General features: G+C 41.5%; 1 protein-coding gene across 6 annotated transcripts in view; it reads left to right on the forward strand.

The window, feature by feature from the left end:
* PEAK1 (pseudopodium enriched atypical kinase 1) overlaps positions 1-16,091 on the forward strand; it is a 113,038-nt gene that overhangs the window by 88,696 nt on the left and 8,251 nt on the right. For all 6 annotated transcript variants that reach the window (XM_017816871.1, XM_017816872.1, XM_017816873.1 and 3 more), the window contains one exon: positions 6,943-7,691. In XM_017816871.1, the coding sequence (XP_017672360.1) occupies positions 6,943-7,691 (749 nt within the window). The remainder of the gene's footprint in view (positions 1-6,942; positions 7,692-16,091) is intronic.

Raw genomic sequence — 16,091 nt, forward strand, 5'->3', positions numbered from 1 at the left:
TTCCTGTAATTTAAAACAGCCTTTTAATTGGTCCTAGTGATAAACATCTCAAATGGTTTTAAAAGACACGTTGTTTTACCTTTTTGGAGAAATTTTGTCAAAGAGGTTTAAAACACAGAGCAAATGACCTAATTTCTTTAGAAACAGTAGATTTCAATATTTTTCCAAACTTCAACAAAAGATAGGACTTTTTATTTTAGAACATCAGTAGCTGCTACAATATTTGTAACCATCTTTTGTTGACTGAAACCTTTTTTATCCTGGTCTGAATGCTCCTTCATAATAAGATATGAATGTCCTGTCATTACTAAGTTCCTGACTCATATTAAAAAGATACATGGATGCAGTGCCTCTCTGGAAGATAAGGGAGCAACACAAATAAGCATCTCCTGATATCCAGTATTGGTATCATCAGCCTAACTTTCTGAAGCATTTTGATTTGAAGTACAGTGAATTTAGGGATACCTCCAGCCAGATTTCCTAGAAGAACAAAATCTCTCATTTATTTACGTTCCAGGATATCTGAATACATGTTTTTCAGTAACACCCCAGCCCTGTAAACACACCAACTTCTTAAGTGCTTGGCCAAGAGTAAACTGACTGCGTTGAGGTGGCTCACGAGTGCAGGGGGTTTGGCATGTCCACACATGTTTCAGGGATCAAGGGCTAAATTTTAAACCCTCAGGTGCCTGCATTCCTTCGACAGTCAGTGATAGTGTTGCATTTTTTTGCTTGAATGTGAATTAGCGGTGAACTTATGAGTGTATTCTGCTATTAAAACATTCATTAGATATCATTTGTGAAGCATAAAGTAGAAAAATACCCCGCCCAAGAGCAATACTAACACCTACCAAGAAACTCTTCCTCTGAGGAGGAAAACTAAAGTTTATATTTTTATGGTGAATTACTCCAAGGTCTAATGAACTACTTTCATTTTAGTGAGTATTTTAATTTTATCTGTGTCTGTATTTTCTGTATTTAGGAGATAGCTCCATGCAGGCAGAATCCAGGCAGTAGATGTAGCTCCCCCAGAGCTGCTTACAGCACGTTTAGCCCATGCAGTAAAATACCATTAAACACTGGAAGGGGTCACCCAAAGTAGTTGTGGAATCTCCATCTGTAGAGATACTCAAAACCTGACTGGACATGATCCTGGGCAACCCACTCCAGCTGACCCTGCCTGACCACCTCAAGGGATCCCTTCCATCAGCCCTGGCTTGTGTTAGTGCTGTTCCAGAGTTTGAATGTTCCCTCTCAAAACCACATAAAACTGAACCCCTTGGCATTTTATTCAAAATCTCATCCTTGGGTCACTTTGAGCTTTGCTGTCACCGAAGGAAATTTTAGGTATGAAAGAGTTAAGCCAGCTTTAAGGCTTGCCTGGGTCTGGCTCAGCCTGGCTGCCTGTTGTTAGGAGCAATGCTTCCCTAAATGGCACTGAGTTCTCTGGCTGCCATTCAAAGCTCTTCTGGTTTACTCAAACAACCTCACTTTCTAGTTCTGATGGCAACAGAGAGATTCCTAGGTAGGCACAGAGAATAATTCCTACTTGTTTTCACATCTTGCATCACCTAGGCAGCAAAGTCTTATCTTTTGTAGAATTAACAAATACTGGTATGTGAAAGTGGAAGAAAGGATAATATGAGAAGTTACACCACATTTGACTCTTGCTCCAGCTGCAATTGGAGCTACATAGTGCAGTTTGGAGTTTGTAAAGTACATCATGTGAACATCTCAATTTGCAGCATAATGCTCATTTTAAATACTAGTCTGATGCATATTCTATGTTTTTTATTTAAAAGCAGATAATATGTTACTACTTTGATAAATGTCTAATCTTCAGTTCTGACGTGTCATGTGAACGTTCATGAACAGAAATAACTGAAAGCTTTGGTAAATTGTCCTCTGCAGTCAGGTAATAGTTTATATCAGGTACTGCCCTCAAATATATTTGGTTTGGCCTTCCAAGAGACAAATCTTACAAAGCAGAAGATTCTCCTCTGGGAATCAGGTACAATATAAAAGACTTGGGGCTTTTAAGAGATCTCAGCATGATGATAGAAATAAAGACTGTTCCTGGCTGTACAAATAGAAGAAAACTTCAATAGGAGGAGAGAGGTTCTGTCTGTCTCATTTTTTCCCTGCAACTGCTGTGGCCACAATTTGAGAAGAATGTTTAAAGAAACTGTACAGGCTCTAAAGAACAACTTTGCAAATGCCTTGCATTGTGGCAGGCACTTCATGGGGACTAATTCAGGAAACTCAGTGTGTTCAGCTTATCAAAGCAAGAGTCTGCTCGTGGGGTGAGCAGAACTGTCAGGAGGGATACCTCTGGTATCAACTGATTTCACAAACTCCAGGGGCTGCCAGCTGAATCGAGATGCAGAAACAAATGTTCAAATGTGTAAGATAGGGCCTGGATATTTCTTTTTATAATGGGTGCCTTTATTGTAACACAAGTTAATTCAGGTAAGCCCTGTAGCTGATGATAAGGAAGACAATAGACTAGATAATTAAAAGCCTTTCCTTTACAAACCTTTAAATTGTTCTGTCTTTGTCTGAATTTGTTGGGGAAATTGAGTTGATTGAATTTGCATCCCTGTAAGTAGATTAAGGTATTCTCAATATACTCAGGATAGTATTTGTGTCATTGAAAAAAGAATAGGTTATTTCATTATCAGTGACTTTCCTCTTTACACTTAAAGAAGTGGGCAAAAAGGAGGATAAGTTTCTAGGTTTTGTGATTGCTGACATTGGAAAAAATCCCAGATCACAGCATCTGCCACGGAGCACTGCCCCAGTCAGTAACTTAGACCAGGGCAGTGTGCTTTAGCCAGGCTGTAAATAAGGTGCTGAAATCATTGCTGACTAAAACTGGCAGCTCAGTGACAGACAGTGATTATAACACCAGTCTGGTGCATTTTGTGTAATATGTGATTAGCACAGGTTATACCTTCAGTGTGGTGTGATGGAGGGTGGGCAGCAGGACCTGCCAAGTCACCCAGCAGACAAGCTGAAGCTTCTGGGATCTGCAGCCCAGTCTCAAATTATTGCTGAGAAACTGGAGGTGCATCCCAAATGTTACTTAACAAATGTCAGCTTTCCTCTCTCTTACATATCTCAGCATTTCGGTGAGATTTTTATCTATTAAATTAACAAGAAATGAGTAAACAACTGAGTGTAAGGCAGGATTTCATGGAGATCTCTGTACTGAACAATGTTATGGAATAGTGGTGTACGTGTGCAGCATTTGTTGGATTGGGGGCTGTGAAGTGTACTGGGAGCTTTTGCAGTGGTTGGAAGGCACCTTATGCCCTTGTGGCTTTTTTTCATGGTTTGGTTTTATGTATCAGTCAGGGTAAGAGTTTTATTAAGGAGTGATATCAGATTTGGTAGCCTGTCACATCAACAGGCTGCAATGCAAAGTCTGATGATAAATCAGTTACCCAGAAAAATAACATTTAAATGCCTTTTTCAGAGCTCTTTTAGAGTTTCAGACCTCTGCATGGTGTCTAGAGACTTCAGCATTAATATTTACAGAATCTCACTACACTATTTAATGGAAGATGTTATCGAACTGTAGAATTACTTAAAGCTCTCTAGAAAGCTGCTGTCTATAAAGAGTTAAATTTTTTTCTGTCATTGAGCAGTCTGGAATCCACTTCAAAGCTCTCTGTAACTGGTAGCCCAATATTGTGCCTTTTCACTTGCCTCCCAAGAGTGTGGCTCAGGCTGAACCTTGCAATGCTGGTGAGCCTGTGCAGTAGGTAAGGAAACAATGGTTTTAGGCATGCAAGGGGAGAAGGGAAGGATAGGCAAGAAAAAGAAATAAATGCATTGCTGGTACTTCTATGCAGCAGAATATTATTGTGCCTTTGACAGGGACAACATTTAAGACAGCTTTTTTTCTTGCTAGGCAATGAATTTATAAGAATGTGGGACATGAAGTTTCCTGCCTCAGGAAAGCTGAGCTGGAAAGACTGGCCCAGTGGGTATGAAACAAATGTACAGTCTTAAGAACTCAGCACAGCAACAGCACAGACATGAAGCTTTTCAGCTGTGTAATACAGATGGGTAGATTTCAATATGGAAAACTTGTTCCTGTGGGGAGAAATGACACTGTAACGTGGCATGTTTGACAAACTCGTTTTCCTCAGCTGAGAATACTTGAAACAGTGACTACAGATCGACTTGTACGTGCAGTTCTCTGGATCCTGCCACCCCCTCCATACTCCTGCAGAAAATCACTTCTGGCTATGAAAACCTTCCCCAATTCTGTTTGGATGTCACAGTTCCAATGCAAAAGCAGCACTGGTTGCAGTCTCAAGGCCCTCCTCTGTATGAATGGCTTTTGGAGGGCAGGGCCAGGAAAGCAGAAAGAAAACAAGAGAATGGAGCAGTAACACTGTTATAAATCTTACCTTTCTTGGAGAGGGCTCCTGCTGCTGCTGCTCTTTCACATGTGCATCTTGCTCTCATTTGTTTTCTTGTTGTTTCTCTCTGGCATCTGTGCAGCCCTTGGATCAGCAGATCCTCCTGCAGTAGTGTCCTCTCTCCCACCCCAGCAGTCAGGCTGTCTCAGCAGAGTGGGGGAGAGGGGAAGGATGAAAAAACAGGCAAGTGATCTTTAACACAGTGCTGCTGGGGAGAAGTACATAGGGCACAGATTTGGTAAGAGTAAGTAGTTGTGGAAGAGGGCACGTGCTTGGATGAGTAAGAAAATTGGATATGAAGTAGAAGTGAACTCGTCTCAGGACTAAGGAAAAAGCTGTGGCATCTGGATGCATGTCTGGCATGCAGACATCAATTCTACTTTTGACTCTGCACCTCTGCAAAGGGGAGATTTCTGACAGAGTTCCTGTGCTGCCCGACTGGCCCCAGGGTCAGAGGCTGCAGCACAGCAGTGAGAGGCAGAGCTGCCACAGTAGAGCTCTCTGGCTGCAGTACCACGATCCCAAAGGAGCAGTGGAGTCCCCTCAGTCTCTGAGTGTTAAATTTCTTTTAGCAACCTTGAAAATGATTTGCAATCTTCCCTGAAGATCGGGTATGTACAAAGCTGATAGAGTTTCGTGCTCCAAATTTGGTTTTTTAAACACTGGAAGAGCCAGGCTTATCATTAAATCTGTAAGGCTCTTCTGAGGGTTTCTGGAGCTTAAACAAAAGATAGAGAGAGAACTTCCATTTGTGATGTTGTCTCCTTGAAATGACTGAAAAGAGAGTGATTGTTAAAAATGTAGGATGCAAGGCTGTTATGTTTGTGGATACATATAAAAATGCAATCCTCTTTGATCTTGTGAAATCATTTCAGCATTCTAACCCAGCATTCCAGGTTTTTGTGCATCCTGGCCAAGTGGATCTCGGATTCTTTCATATTCAGAAAAACTATAACAACGTATCTTAAAAAGTAAAAGAAGTTATCTTTTATTTTTAATAGACTGCAAAGTCATTTATTATTAACAATGGACTGAAGTGATGTGATTCACATCTGAATCTGAGATCCCCCAGTTTGGTTCAGCATTCCAGCTCAGTCCTCTCTTTACAAGCATTGGTGGGCTTGGCAGTGGTAGGTTAACAGTTGAACTCAGTGAACTTTAAGGTCTTTTCCAGCCTAAACAATTTTATGATTCAGCACGTTATAAACAGTCAAATAGTCAAGGTGTCTGTTCCCTTATTAGAAAAGGTGCTCCACTGCAATTATTGTTTTCATGTCTGCTGGGTTGCAACTGTAAAAATTGGCTTCCTACCTTACCATGATAGTGAACCTCCCAGGAGTAGAAGAAAGCTTATAAAATAATTTCTCTGAAAGTAGCAGTTGATTATTAAGAGTGGAAAGATCTCATTTTGATATGAGTAACAACTGTTTAATTGTCCCAGAGCAGCAAGTTGGTCATTTGTATTGTCTGTTTATTAGTTTCTGTTCTCCATTATATTATTGTCATTTATTTGTTCTTCATTTCCAAGGACTCTGGCACTTATAAAAGATAATTGCCCTCCATAAAAGCCATTCAAAGCACATGACAGGAAGTTTATCTTCCCTGGATTCACACAGATGTCTGAAAGCAGTCTGTCAGTGGAAACTCTATGCTTGTGTGTACGTAACCCCCTGTTTGGAATTTCTTGACTGAAGCTGGGTCAGATTATCTATGAACACAGTATTGCCAACAAAGGTACCCATGGCAAGAGAGGAAGGGAAATGTATTAGAGAAGTTACAGTTGGGGGAAGGGATGTGAGTTTTAAATTGTAGGGTAAAAAATATTTCTGTCAAAACACGACTCTGTTCTCGATGGGAACACACTTGTCAACGTGAGTGAAAATAGGCCTAATTTCCTTGTTTCCAGCTGGTGAATCTGCTGGGGCAATCCTAACTTCCCAATGTGACCACAGAAGTATCTAAACTACATTATTTGTGTCTGAAGGTTTCTGGTTTCCATTCTGAAATAAGATTTTCAGCCTCTCTGGCAGATTTCCCAATTTATGGAAATTTATGGACTGCTGTCTACCCATAGTTTTGGCACATCTGAATAGGAAGTCAGGAATAATATTATAGTTGAGTGCAGAAGAAATTATGGGTGGCTGGGTGTAATTGCTGAAACTGGACTTTGGCCAAAGTGCCAAATTGATGTTTGGTTTTTCCTTGCACTTCTTGTCATTAATCAGGTGGGAGGTAAAGTGGCAGCATTGCTGGCACTGACACTGATGTTAATATATATGCCAGGGTCAAACCAGGACTGGCTGGATGTAATGACATGTATGGGGTGCTGATTTGGTCATTTTGCTTAGTAATTAGTTCATCTTTTCATATATGTATTTAGGGGTTTTTTTAATATTGGGAGAGTCCCAGTCAGCTTTATTTTTTTGCCTTAAACTTCTTTGCAGAGCACAAATATGAGCAGCAGATGCAAAGTACTTTAATCTTCTGTCACTATTATCTTATTCCACAGGACAGTCCAGAGCAACCATGATCCCTCCAAAACAGCCGAGGCAACCCAAGGGAGCTCTGGATGATGCCATTGCCTTCGGAGGGCTGGTAGACCAGGAGACAGTGAACAACTTGCAGCCAACCCCACCTCCACTGCCAAAGAAAACAATCCTGAGAGCTAACACGGAGCCGACTCCCAGAGATCTCCAGAAGCAGGCCCTGGAGAACAACCTGTGCATCATGGCCAATCCCACCTACGACATCGACACCAACTGGGAAGCGAGCAGCGCCTGCTCCTCCGTCAGCCTGGAGCTCAAGGTACTGGACAACGAGTCGGGAGATTCCTTGGACAGGCCTACGGAAAAACTGAGGGCAACCACGTCGGCCACGAACAGTGTTTCCAGCCTAACCACTATCAGTATTAAGGACCGGTGCTCCAACAGCATGGAGTCTCTGACGGGGAGACACCTCTCGCAGGCCAGGCAGGGCAGGGGGGTGCAGAAGCCGCAGAGACAAGCACTTTATCGCGGGATCGAAAACCGGGAGGAGGTGGTGGGTAAGATCCGAGGCCTCCACGCCGACTCCCTGAAGAAGCTGGCGCTGAAATGCGAGGACCTGTTCATGGCCGGGCAGAAGGACCAGCTGCGCTTCGGGGTGGACAGCTGGTCCGACTTCCGGCTGACCAGCGACAAGCCCTGCTGCGAGGCCGGCGACGCCGTCTACTACCCGGCTTCCTACGCCAAGGATCCGCTCAACAATTACGCAGTCAAGGTAAGAGGGGCCTGAGAAATGGTAACCCCGGGCATCAGTGACCAAATGTGACAACCACCACGCTCTGCACCACATCCAGTAGTGACGGGGCCTGCGAATACATGTGGGTGCTGCTGGCGGCAGCGCTGGGTGAGAAGTAGGTTGCCCAAAATACAGGCTCTTACTTCTTGGGGTTGGTCTCTTTTCCCAGGCAACGATCAGCAAGGCAAGAGGGCATGGTCTTAAGCTGTGCCAGGGGAGGTTTAGGTTGGATATTAGAAAGAATTTCTTTCCAGAGAGGGTAATCAGCCATTGGAATGGGCTGCCCAGGGAAGTGGGGGATTCTCCGTCCCTGGAGGTTTTTAAGATGAGACTGGATGTGGCATCAGTGCCATGGGCTGGGAACTGCAGCGGGGTTGGATCAAGGGTTGGACTTGATGATCTCGCAGGTCCCTTCCAACCCAGCTGATTCTATGATTCTATGATTCTGTCAAGAGCCAAGTGTGGCATTGGTATCTGCTGTTTAATTTCATGTTTTTACTGCGGTTCCAAAATTGCTGGAACAAAATAAACACATCTCGGTCTTTACCATTGTTCAATGACATTTTGAAAGAAAAGCTGAATTATTTTAACATGGGTCAAACTCACAGTGAAAAAATCCTTTTGATTCATCTGCATGGGGATGAACTTAAATCATCATTCTTAGTTAGGAAAGATTTCCTAAAAAACTGAAAAATTTCCATTTTCAGAGTTGTGTAATTCTAAGTGTAAATTCTAGGCTGATATATCTCCTGTGTTCCCATACAGGGTCTTACATTTTCACCAGTTTTCCTTACCAGCCTTTCAAAAGCTCTGTCTACAGCCATCAGTGTTGCCTTATAAATTCTTCAGCTAACACATTAAAGAAATAAAATTTACTAGATTTACTGCTAATATATTAATGCTTAGTTGGCAGCTGTCTCACTAGATGTTGTTACTTTATGGACTTTTATATAGGTAGTTCTTCCTGAGCACTGTATCTCTGCATTTCTCAATGCTTATCTGGTAGGAAGATAGTGAGAAGGACAGCTGAGACTCATAGCTCTGTCAGGCTTCCTGGGTGACCTTGAGTAAATCACCGAACTTCTGACTCCTCCTTGTTGAAACTGAGATAAAACATTTATTACCCGACAGGGATGTGTGAGGCCTGATGAGTTATTCCTTACAGAGCACGCTGACATTCTCACAAGGGTGGTGCTTTACAGGAACAAAATGTTGTTGCCACTCCTGCGTGCTTGTTTGCAAGTAAGATATGAAAAAATAAAAGGTAGGATTGGTGCAACTGATACGTTTTTCTGAAACTTGAAAAGGCATCTTTTTAAGGCAGATTTCTGGGCATAACCATTTATATTTTGGTAATTACTAAGGATCTCAAAAGATGTGAAATGAAACGTGGATGTCTTGTGGATGCCACTTGGTACAAAGTGGCCAAGAAAGAACCAGGCCATGAATGTGTCTCTGGCCATCAGCTCTGGCTGCAGAATCAGCACCCTGGCATTACTCATTACTGGCTTGGGTTGTTTTGTTTTAGTTCCAAATGGTTGTTTCTGGGGCCCAACGTGGTATTTTTCTCTAAAGGCAGGTTTGAGCTGTCACTAATGTGACACCTCTTTGCACATCACATTTGTGCCTTTAAAGCATTCCCTGACTGGCAAAACCTGTTGTTGTCCTCCTAAATATACACTTCCCCTGTAGAAAGCCAGTGAGAAGAAAGAACAGCAATGTAACATGGTCAAATAGGTGCTAAATTTTCCTTTTCATAATTCAGGTGTCTTAAAAATAGTTCTCAGACTAACAACATTTATTGCATGGTAGTAGATGTGAGTGAAGTGTCCACAGAATATCCTTGAGCTCAAGGTCACCGTGAGCTGTTGTGCTGTTACAAGGAGAGGAAAAGTTACTCTTGAAAATACCTTCCCAGGCACTTAATGTGATAGGGGAAGATGTTTGCCCCAGGTTGATCTTTTACTTACAAGCCATCAGTCCAGGCTCAGGTTTGTCCAAGAGCTCATAACAACAGATTGCTATGACATTACACAGAGATTTGGGGAATTTAGCTTTAACAAATACGCCAGTTTTTACTACCGTGGGTGTTTTTTTGTGTGAGCCAAATTACATCATAATCTACCTTCAATAAATCAGCCGTGTCTTCCTGCCGTTTGAAATCCCTCGTCCCCAAAACAGGATGGAAGAAAGAGTGAGATGAAAATTACCAATGTGCCTATTGAATCCAAAATATGGTCTTCCTGTTGTTTTGGATCAAGTCTTAGAAATGCATTTTGAAAGTGTACATGGAGCCACATCTTCAGGCGATGTGAATTTATGGAGCTCTTTTGAGTTTTGCAGAACTACCCAAGCAGCGCTGGCTAACAGTTCAGACAGTTCTTAAGTTCTGTGATTTTAATATTAGATCTGAGAAAAAATGTGATAATGAGATTTTATAATTATTATTCTCTTCATAGAAAATAAGAGATTGACCCCCAAACGGTGTTAATGGTCTTAATGCACAAATTTTTAAAAAATTTAATATTCTAGCTCCAAAAATAGAACTACAAAAGCACTGTTAAAAATTCAGCTTTAACCATTTGACTACTGCTGAGTTAAATTTAGAAGAATGAACATTTTGTGCAGATGAACTTTTATGTTCTGATGGTTTCACCAGCAAAAAAAGCTCTGATAAATTTGATGGAGAATGAGCACAACTTGTTCTGTTGGGGTGGATATTAGAGGAAATGTTTATAGGGGTGTGTTGTTTCACAACATTGTATAATGCTTTTTGCTTCACTCTCACATAATCTTCTCGTAAACACCCTGTGCAAAAACGTTGCAGGAGGCCATGTGGAAATTATTTTGACTGAAACATTATAAATAAAACCAGTACATAAGTTGTGATCAGAAAACTACTTTCTCAAACGGAAAAATAAAAGCTTCCTTACAAGGAAGGTTTCCAAAAAGTTCCAGACCCTGAGGTGGTTTTTTTTTCACTAAGTGCAGGACCACATCCTAAGTAGTTGGTGGATCTGGGACAATATGGATAAACATTCCCCTGAAACCACAGTCTTACCAGTAATTCCAAATATGTGGTGAAAAGGTTACACTAAAGTGAAAGCAGAGAGCAGCAGCCCTTTGCACACAGGAGACTGGGTGAGTTCAGCTCTGTGTCCCAGCGGGGACTGAATCAGGCAGTGATGTCACAGGGAGCATTTTATTAAAAAAAATATATATATATGACTCAGAATGAGTAATAGACGAGGTTATTATGTCAGTGACATAAACTACTTCCACTTTCAATATGAAACTCTCAGGGAAAACACTGTCCAGCATCCCAGCCCGACAGGTGATTCCGAGTCCCCAGGGAACAGCGGGGCCGTAAAACCCGCTGGGCTCGCCCTGGCCACGGGCACGTGGTGCAGTGCTGTTCGCTGGGATGGCAGGAATTGCAAGGGTGCAAACAGCTCAAAGGAGCAGTAAAAATTTATTGCTTTGATTGCTGCAGGGCAGGCAGAAGTTTTTCTAGCAGTAAAACCTGAGGATTTCTTGTAAGGCTCCTGTCCCAGCTGTAAAACGGAGCAATGCAGAAGTGAGCAGTGCTGGGCTGAGCCTGGCTGACAGTTTCCCGGTTGCAGCTGACGATTATTTTCTAGTTATGTTTAGTTTGTCACAGTGTGCTGAGGTGTTTTTTTTTTTTTGGTAATTTAGTTTCCTAGTGGAGCTTCTTGACAGAAGTGTTATTTAAGGTCATCCCAGAACTTCATGCCTCAGATCAGAATAAAATGTACATTCAACTTCGAGCCCATTCAGAGTTCAGTCACGGCAGAATAGAATTCTGTATTTTGGCACATCGTTAAAAAGTCAGAGCTCTATTCCAAGGCCAGATCAAGAAAATGAGGTCAATCAGATATCAAACTGGCCTCCTTGGAAAACAAGGTTGTGCCAAGAATAAGCTATCAATTTGGGATTAGCAAGCTTTCATTCTACACAGAATTTCATTTGCAGTTGTCCCTCTGTGCAATACAACAAAGTAGCACAGATGGTGCAGTCTTTGTGATCTTCTGTGTTTCTCATTTTCAGCACTTGTAAATTCATTTCCCACAATATTCATCGTGCTTTAAGTTCACTGATGCCCTGTAAAATGCATAGGACAGAGTGGAAATGAGATTCCCTGCTGGGGAAGTGAAAGTCAGCTGATGGCACAGTAGGCTACGGGACTCATAAAGGAAAAATAAAAGCTAATGCAGAACAGTTTGTAGAAGCTCTGAAACATCCAAATCCTGCTTCTTGGGCTGGGAGCAGGGGGGAAAATTGAAATGGCAGGATGTAAAGAAACCTGCCCTGTCGCTGTAAACGTGACAGAAGTTTAGTTCCTGTGGATACATTAAAGATGCATGATGACAGTGCATTCCAGAGAGAAGGAAGGTGGATACTTTCCATTCCTTCCTACTTGTACTTCTTTTTTCTCATGGCTTTCTTGCTTCATAAGGAAGGGCTTTTTACCAGCATTGCTTCATCTTTTGAACAACCAGCTCTTTATCAGCTCTAGAAATAAGGCTGGCCAAGCCCTTATCAACAGCTTCCTCTCAGCTGTTATCACATACCATATCTCCACAGCTCAGCTGGATGGAGCTCGTTAAAGCAAAGGGTAAAGGACTGATTGATCCTACTTTCTGTGGGTGTTAGATATTTTCACCTTTTTTTCCTCTGCCAAAAAATAGGTGTTCAAAACATATTATGTATGTAAAAGGCAACAGGATTTCCATATTTTTTGAGTAGACAAATGGAAGAGACAAAAGCTTTAAAAATGCAAAGGAAGCTGAGCTGTACATTTATTCACAGCTTTGACACAGCATTTAACCTCACAAATAGAAAAGCAGCTCTGGGTGCACTCTTTAGCAGTGCATCACAAGCAGTTGAAAGCACTTGTTAGGAAGGCCATCAAATGTCACAACTTGTTCCCTAAATCTTTTCAAATGTAAGTCCAGACTTTGGCCCCATAACTTCCTCTAACTCAAACCATTTTGACACTTATAAATCTTGGTCATTCAGGTGATAGTTTGAGGTGATAGTGGCGTTATTCCAATACGAAATGCTCGGGTGAGAATGATTAGCCATTGATAGTATTAAACACTAGTATTCACTACTGCATTGCAAAATGGTAATATAAAATAGAGTTCCAAGTAAAAACTGCAACTCAGAAAATGATAGCATAGTACAGGAAATAAATGAAATTTGAATTCTATAAACCATCTTTGAACAGATCAATAAGAAAACTAAGTTTGTCTCCTGCTTTCAGTACATTTTCCCCATTCTAACAAGATATTTGTAAATCAGAATGTGAACACTGCAGTATAAAACCCCAGGATGTACCTGAAGAGTACCCTCTTACAGGGACATCAGATTACTGCAGGTCTGTCTTCTAGAAACTGCCTTATGAATTCAGGCAGGTGTCTGATTTGTTATTACACCCCAGGTTTGGGGGCTGCCTCCAGACAGCCCAGCTTTCCCTTCCCCTTGGCGATTACAGAGTGCCTGGTGTACCAGTTTTGGTGTTTGTGTAGTCAGCAGTTTAATCAGCCTGAAATAGCCCAGCTGCCTCCTCCGCTTCTCACTTCATGGTGTTTGTAAACAAAAGGCAAGAAGCAGAAAATACATCTCTCATCACATCTCAGCTCTCTGTGTAGATACTGCATCCACGTTTGTGCACCCATCTACTTCTCTGTATGAAACAAGAGAAGGAAAAAGTGTCCAAAAGCCATCACCACTGGGCATTTGTGGGATTAGATTTTTTTTTCCCCTGTATTGGTTATATTCCTTAACAGCAGAATAAGGAGGGAAAAACTTTTCATGAATGCAATCATTTTAGTATTGGTTTTAATCATAATATTATTTAGTATTTAATTTCTGGTTTGTTGATAATTTAAATTGTGTTTTATTGATATAAAGAGAAGAGTCTGAAACAAAAACATCTTTAAGAACTGATATTGGGGAAGGTTTGTCCCTGCTGTGGCTTCAGACTGCAGAGTGGACACTGCTCGTGAACAGGGGAGTTAATGGAACTTCTTGTCCTGGGAAGTGTTCCAAGGATCATTATATATACAGAGCTCAGCTCTGCTTGCTGCTGGAAAGGTCTTAACTCGGAATATTATATTCATTATACCACTCTTCAGAAAGATGTCATAAATGGGGAGAATCCAGAAAAGAGCACCAATAATCAGAGGATTAGGAATAAAGGCAGGAGAAGTAAGGGCTGGGTTTTCTCAGAAAGAAAGCAAAGAGGAGGGGGAAAGTTCCACCTTCCCCAGCTGTAAAGGTGTAACGTTCAAGGGTGGGAATGGGGGATCAGTTTTTATTCAATCAGAGGGGAGAAGGGCTGTGACTTTAATGTGAAGTAAAATAGATTTAGTATTGAATAGCAGGAAGAAAGGCAAAGAGGATAGAAAGGCATAACTCTGTTTTGGGGTGGGTTTAGCAGACTGGAGAGGCGTTTCTTAGGAGTGATGCAGCTGACAACACAGAGCTGGGGTTTGCCTTGCAGGCCAGTGGGAGTGGCTCAGGAACAGGGAATGGGCACAGCAGAGGCATCAGGAACAGGGAATGGGCACAGCAGAGGCATCAGGAACAGGGAATGGGCACAGCAGAGGCATCAGGAAAAGGGAATGGGCACAGCAGAGGCATCAGGAACAGGGAATGGGCACAGCAGAGGCAGTGCCCTCTGCCCCAGAGCTGAGTGCCTTTGGTGCAGAGGGCACAGCCAGGCAGTGCCACAGGGGAGGGAAGTGTTACCACAGCCCCAGAGGGTGGGTGCAGGTTCCTTTCCTCTCTCACAATTCTGGGATTGGCCGTATTTTCTGAAATGAGCGATCCAAGGCTGACTTTGGGAGGTGCAGAGCCCATCCCCAACTTTAACTGAAATGCCAGGAGTAAATCTGAGAACCTCCTCTGAAGGAAGCAGGAAAGAGAGGCTGACTAGGCCTAAAATTAGAAACTAGGAAAAAGTCTCAATTCCTTTGCTTTTCTTTTTCTGTAGGCAAGGAGAAATCCTTTCCATAAGCTTTAAAAAAGGCCTTGTATTCACCAAATTGAGAAGTGTATGTTGTTTTCAGAGCAAATACTTTTGTGGATTATATATTCCTAATAGAATATTAGTTTTAGCTGGCAGGTGGCATTAGAAATCCTCTGTGGATCAAATATAGTGCAGTAGCTGAAGCCAAGTGTGGTTTTCAACTGTTTTTATCAGCAAGTAAGCTTGACCTTAAAATTAAACTCTTTCAGAACAAGTTTATTTTTTTTATTAGGTCAGTTAAGTATTTTTAAAAACTAAAGGTTGGATTACAACACACTGAACCCTTTCTGCAGTTGGAATTGATTGTCCCCATGGCTGGCTACAAGAAAAAGGCCATGGACTTGAAGGGCATAGAAGACAAAACTTTTTGTTTTCCTTAATAGCTCTTCTTGCAGATTTGATGTACACAATGTGTGTATACACAACACATATATATGGGTCTGTGCAACTTTTCTAGTTCTGTTTTCTGTGCAGTATTAAGTATTTAATCAATCAGGGGCCTTCAGTCTCAAACACAATCAGCTGGCACTTTCTTTTCATATATAATTCAAAGGTTATTGTTTTATTAAAGGTTATTGCTATATCTTTGCTGTATTTTTTTAAGCTTTTGTAACCCTCGAGAGAAGGGGGGGCAGGAGCAAATGCATTCCATTGACAACTCACTTCACCTCTAACGGGATAAATTACATTTGAAAATTTAAATGAGCAAGAGCCACTGTATAAACAGGGTAACTGTCAACATTTCCAGAAAATTGCTTTCCTCTCTTAAATAAAATTGACTAGAAAATGCATTTTTCAAACCTGCTTTGCTTGTGCATGGCAGTTATAAACAGGCAGTTTAAGTTATATTTGCATAATAGGGAAATGTAAGTGCTTGTGAGGTATGGAAATATGCACAGTGTCGAAGACAGGAGGACAATCAAAATGCTGGTACAGCTTGTGTCCACTTCCATATGATCTGACAATGCACTTTTCTGATCAACAAGCATAGAAGATTAAATCCCTAATTTGTTTCTTAACATATAGTTGTTATAATTACGTTTCTTAACCACATAATCATATCAAAGATAAAAAACTTGTGTGTGTTAGTGAAAAGCAGGTTTATAACTTACCCTGCAGAAGTCCTGACTTTTACTAACCTTAGTTATCTCAGCTTTCAGAGGTGAGCTGAGGGAAGCTGTAACTTCATCTGGACACAGATGTCTTCTCTCTTGTCTGAGCTTTGCAGTTAAGACCTGTACATTATGTAGCAAGTGAATATTTGGACACTTAACCGTGTAAAGATTAAAACATACACTTAACCTTACATGCTTTGAATGATC

The sequence above is a fragment of the Lepidothrix coronata genome, unplaced genomic scaffold, assembly GCF_001604755.1.
Source record: "Lepidothrix coronata isolate B3197 unplaced genomic scaffold, Lepidothrix_coronata-1.0 Scaffold58, whole genome shotgun sequence".
NCBI classification, from domain to species: domain Eukaryota; kingdom Metazoa; phylum Chordata; class Aves; order Passeriformes; family Pipridae; genus Lepidothrix; species Lepidothrix coronata.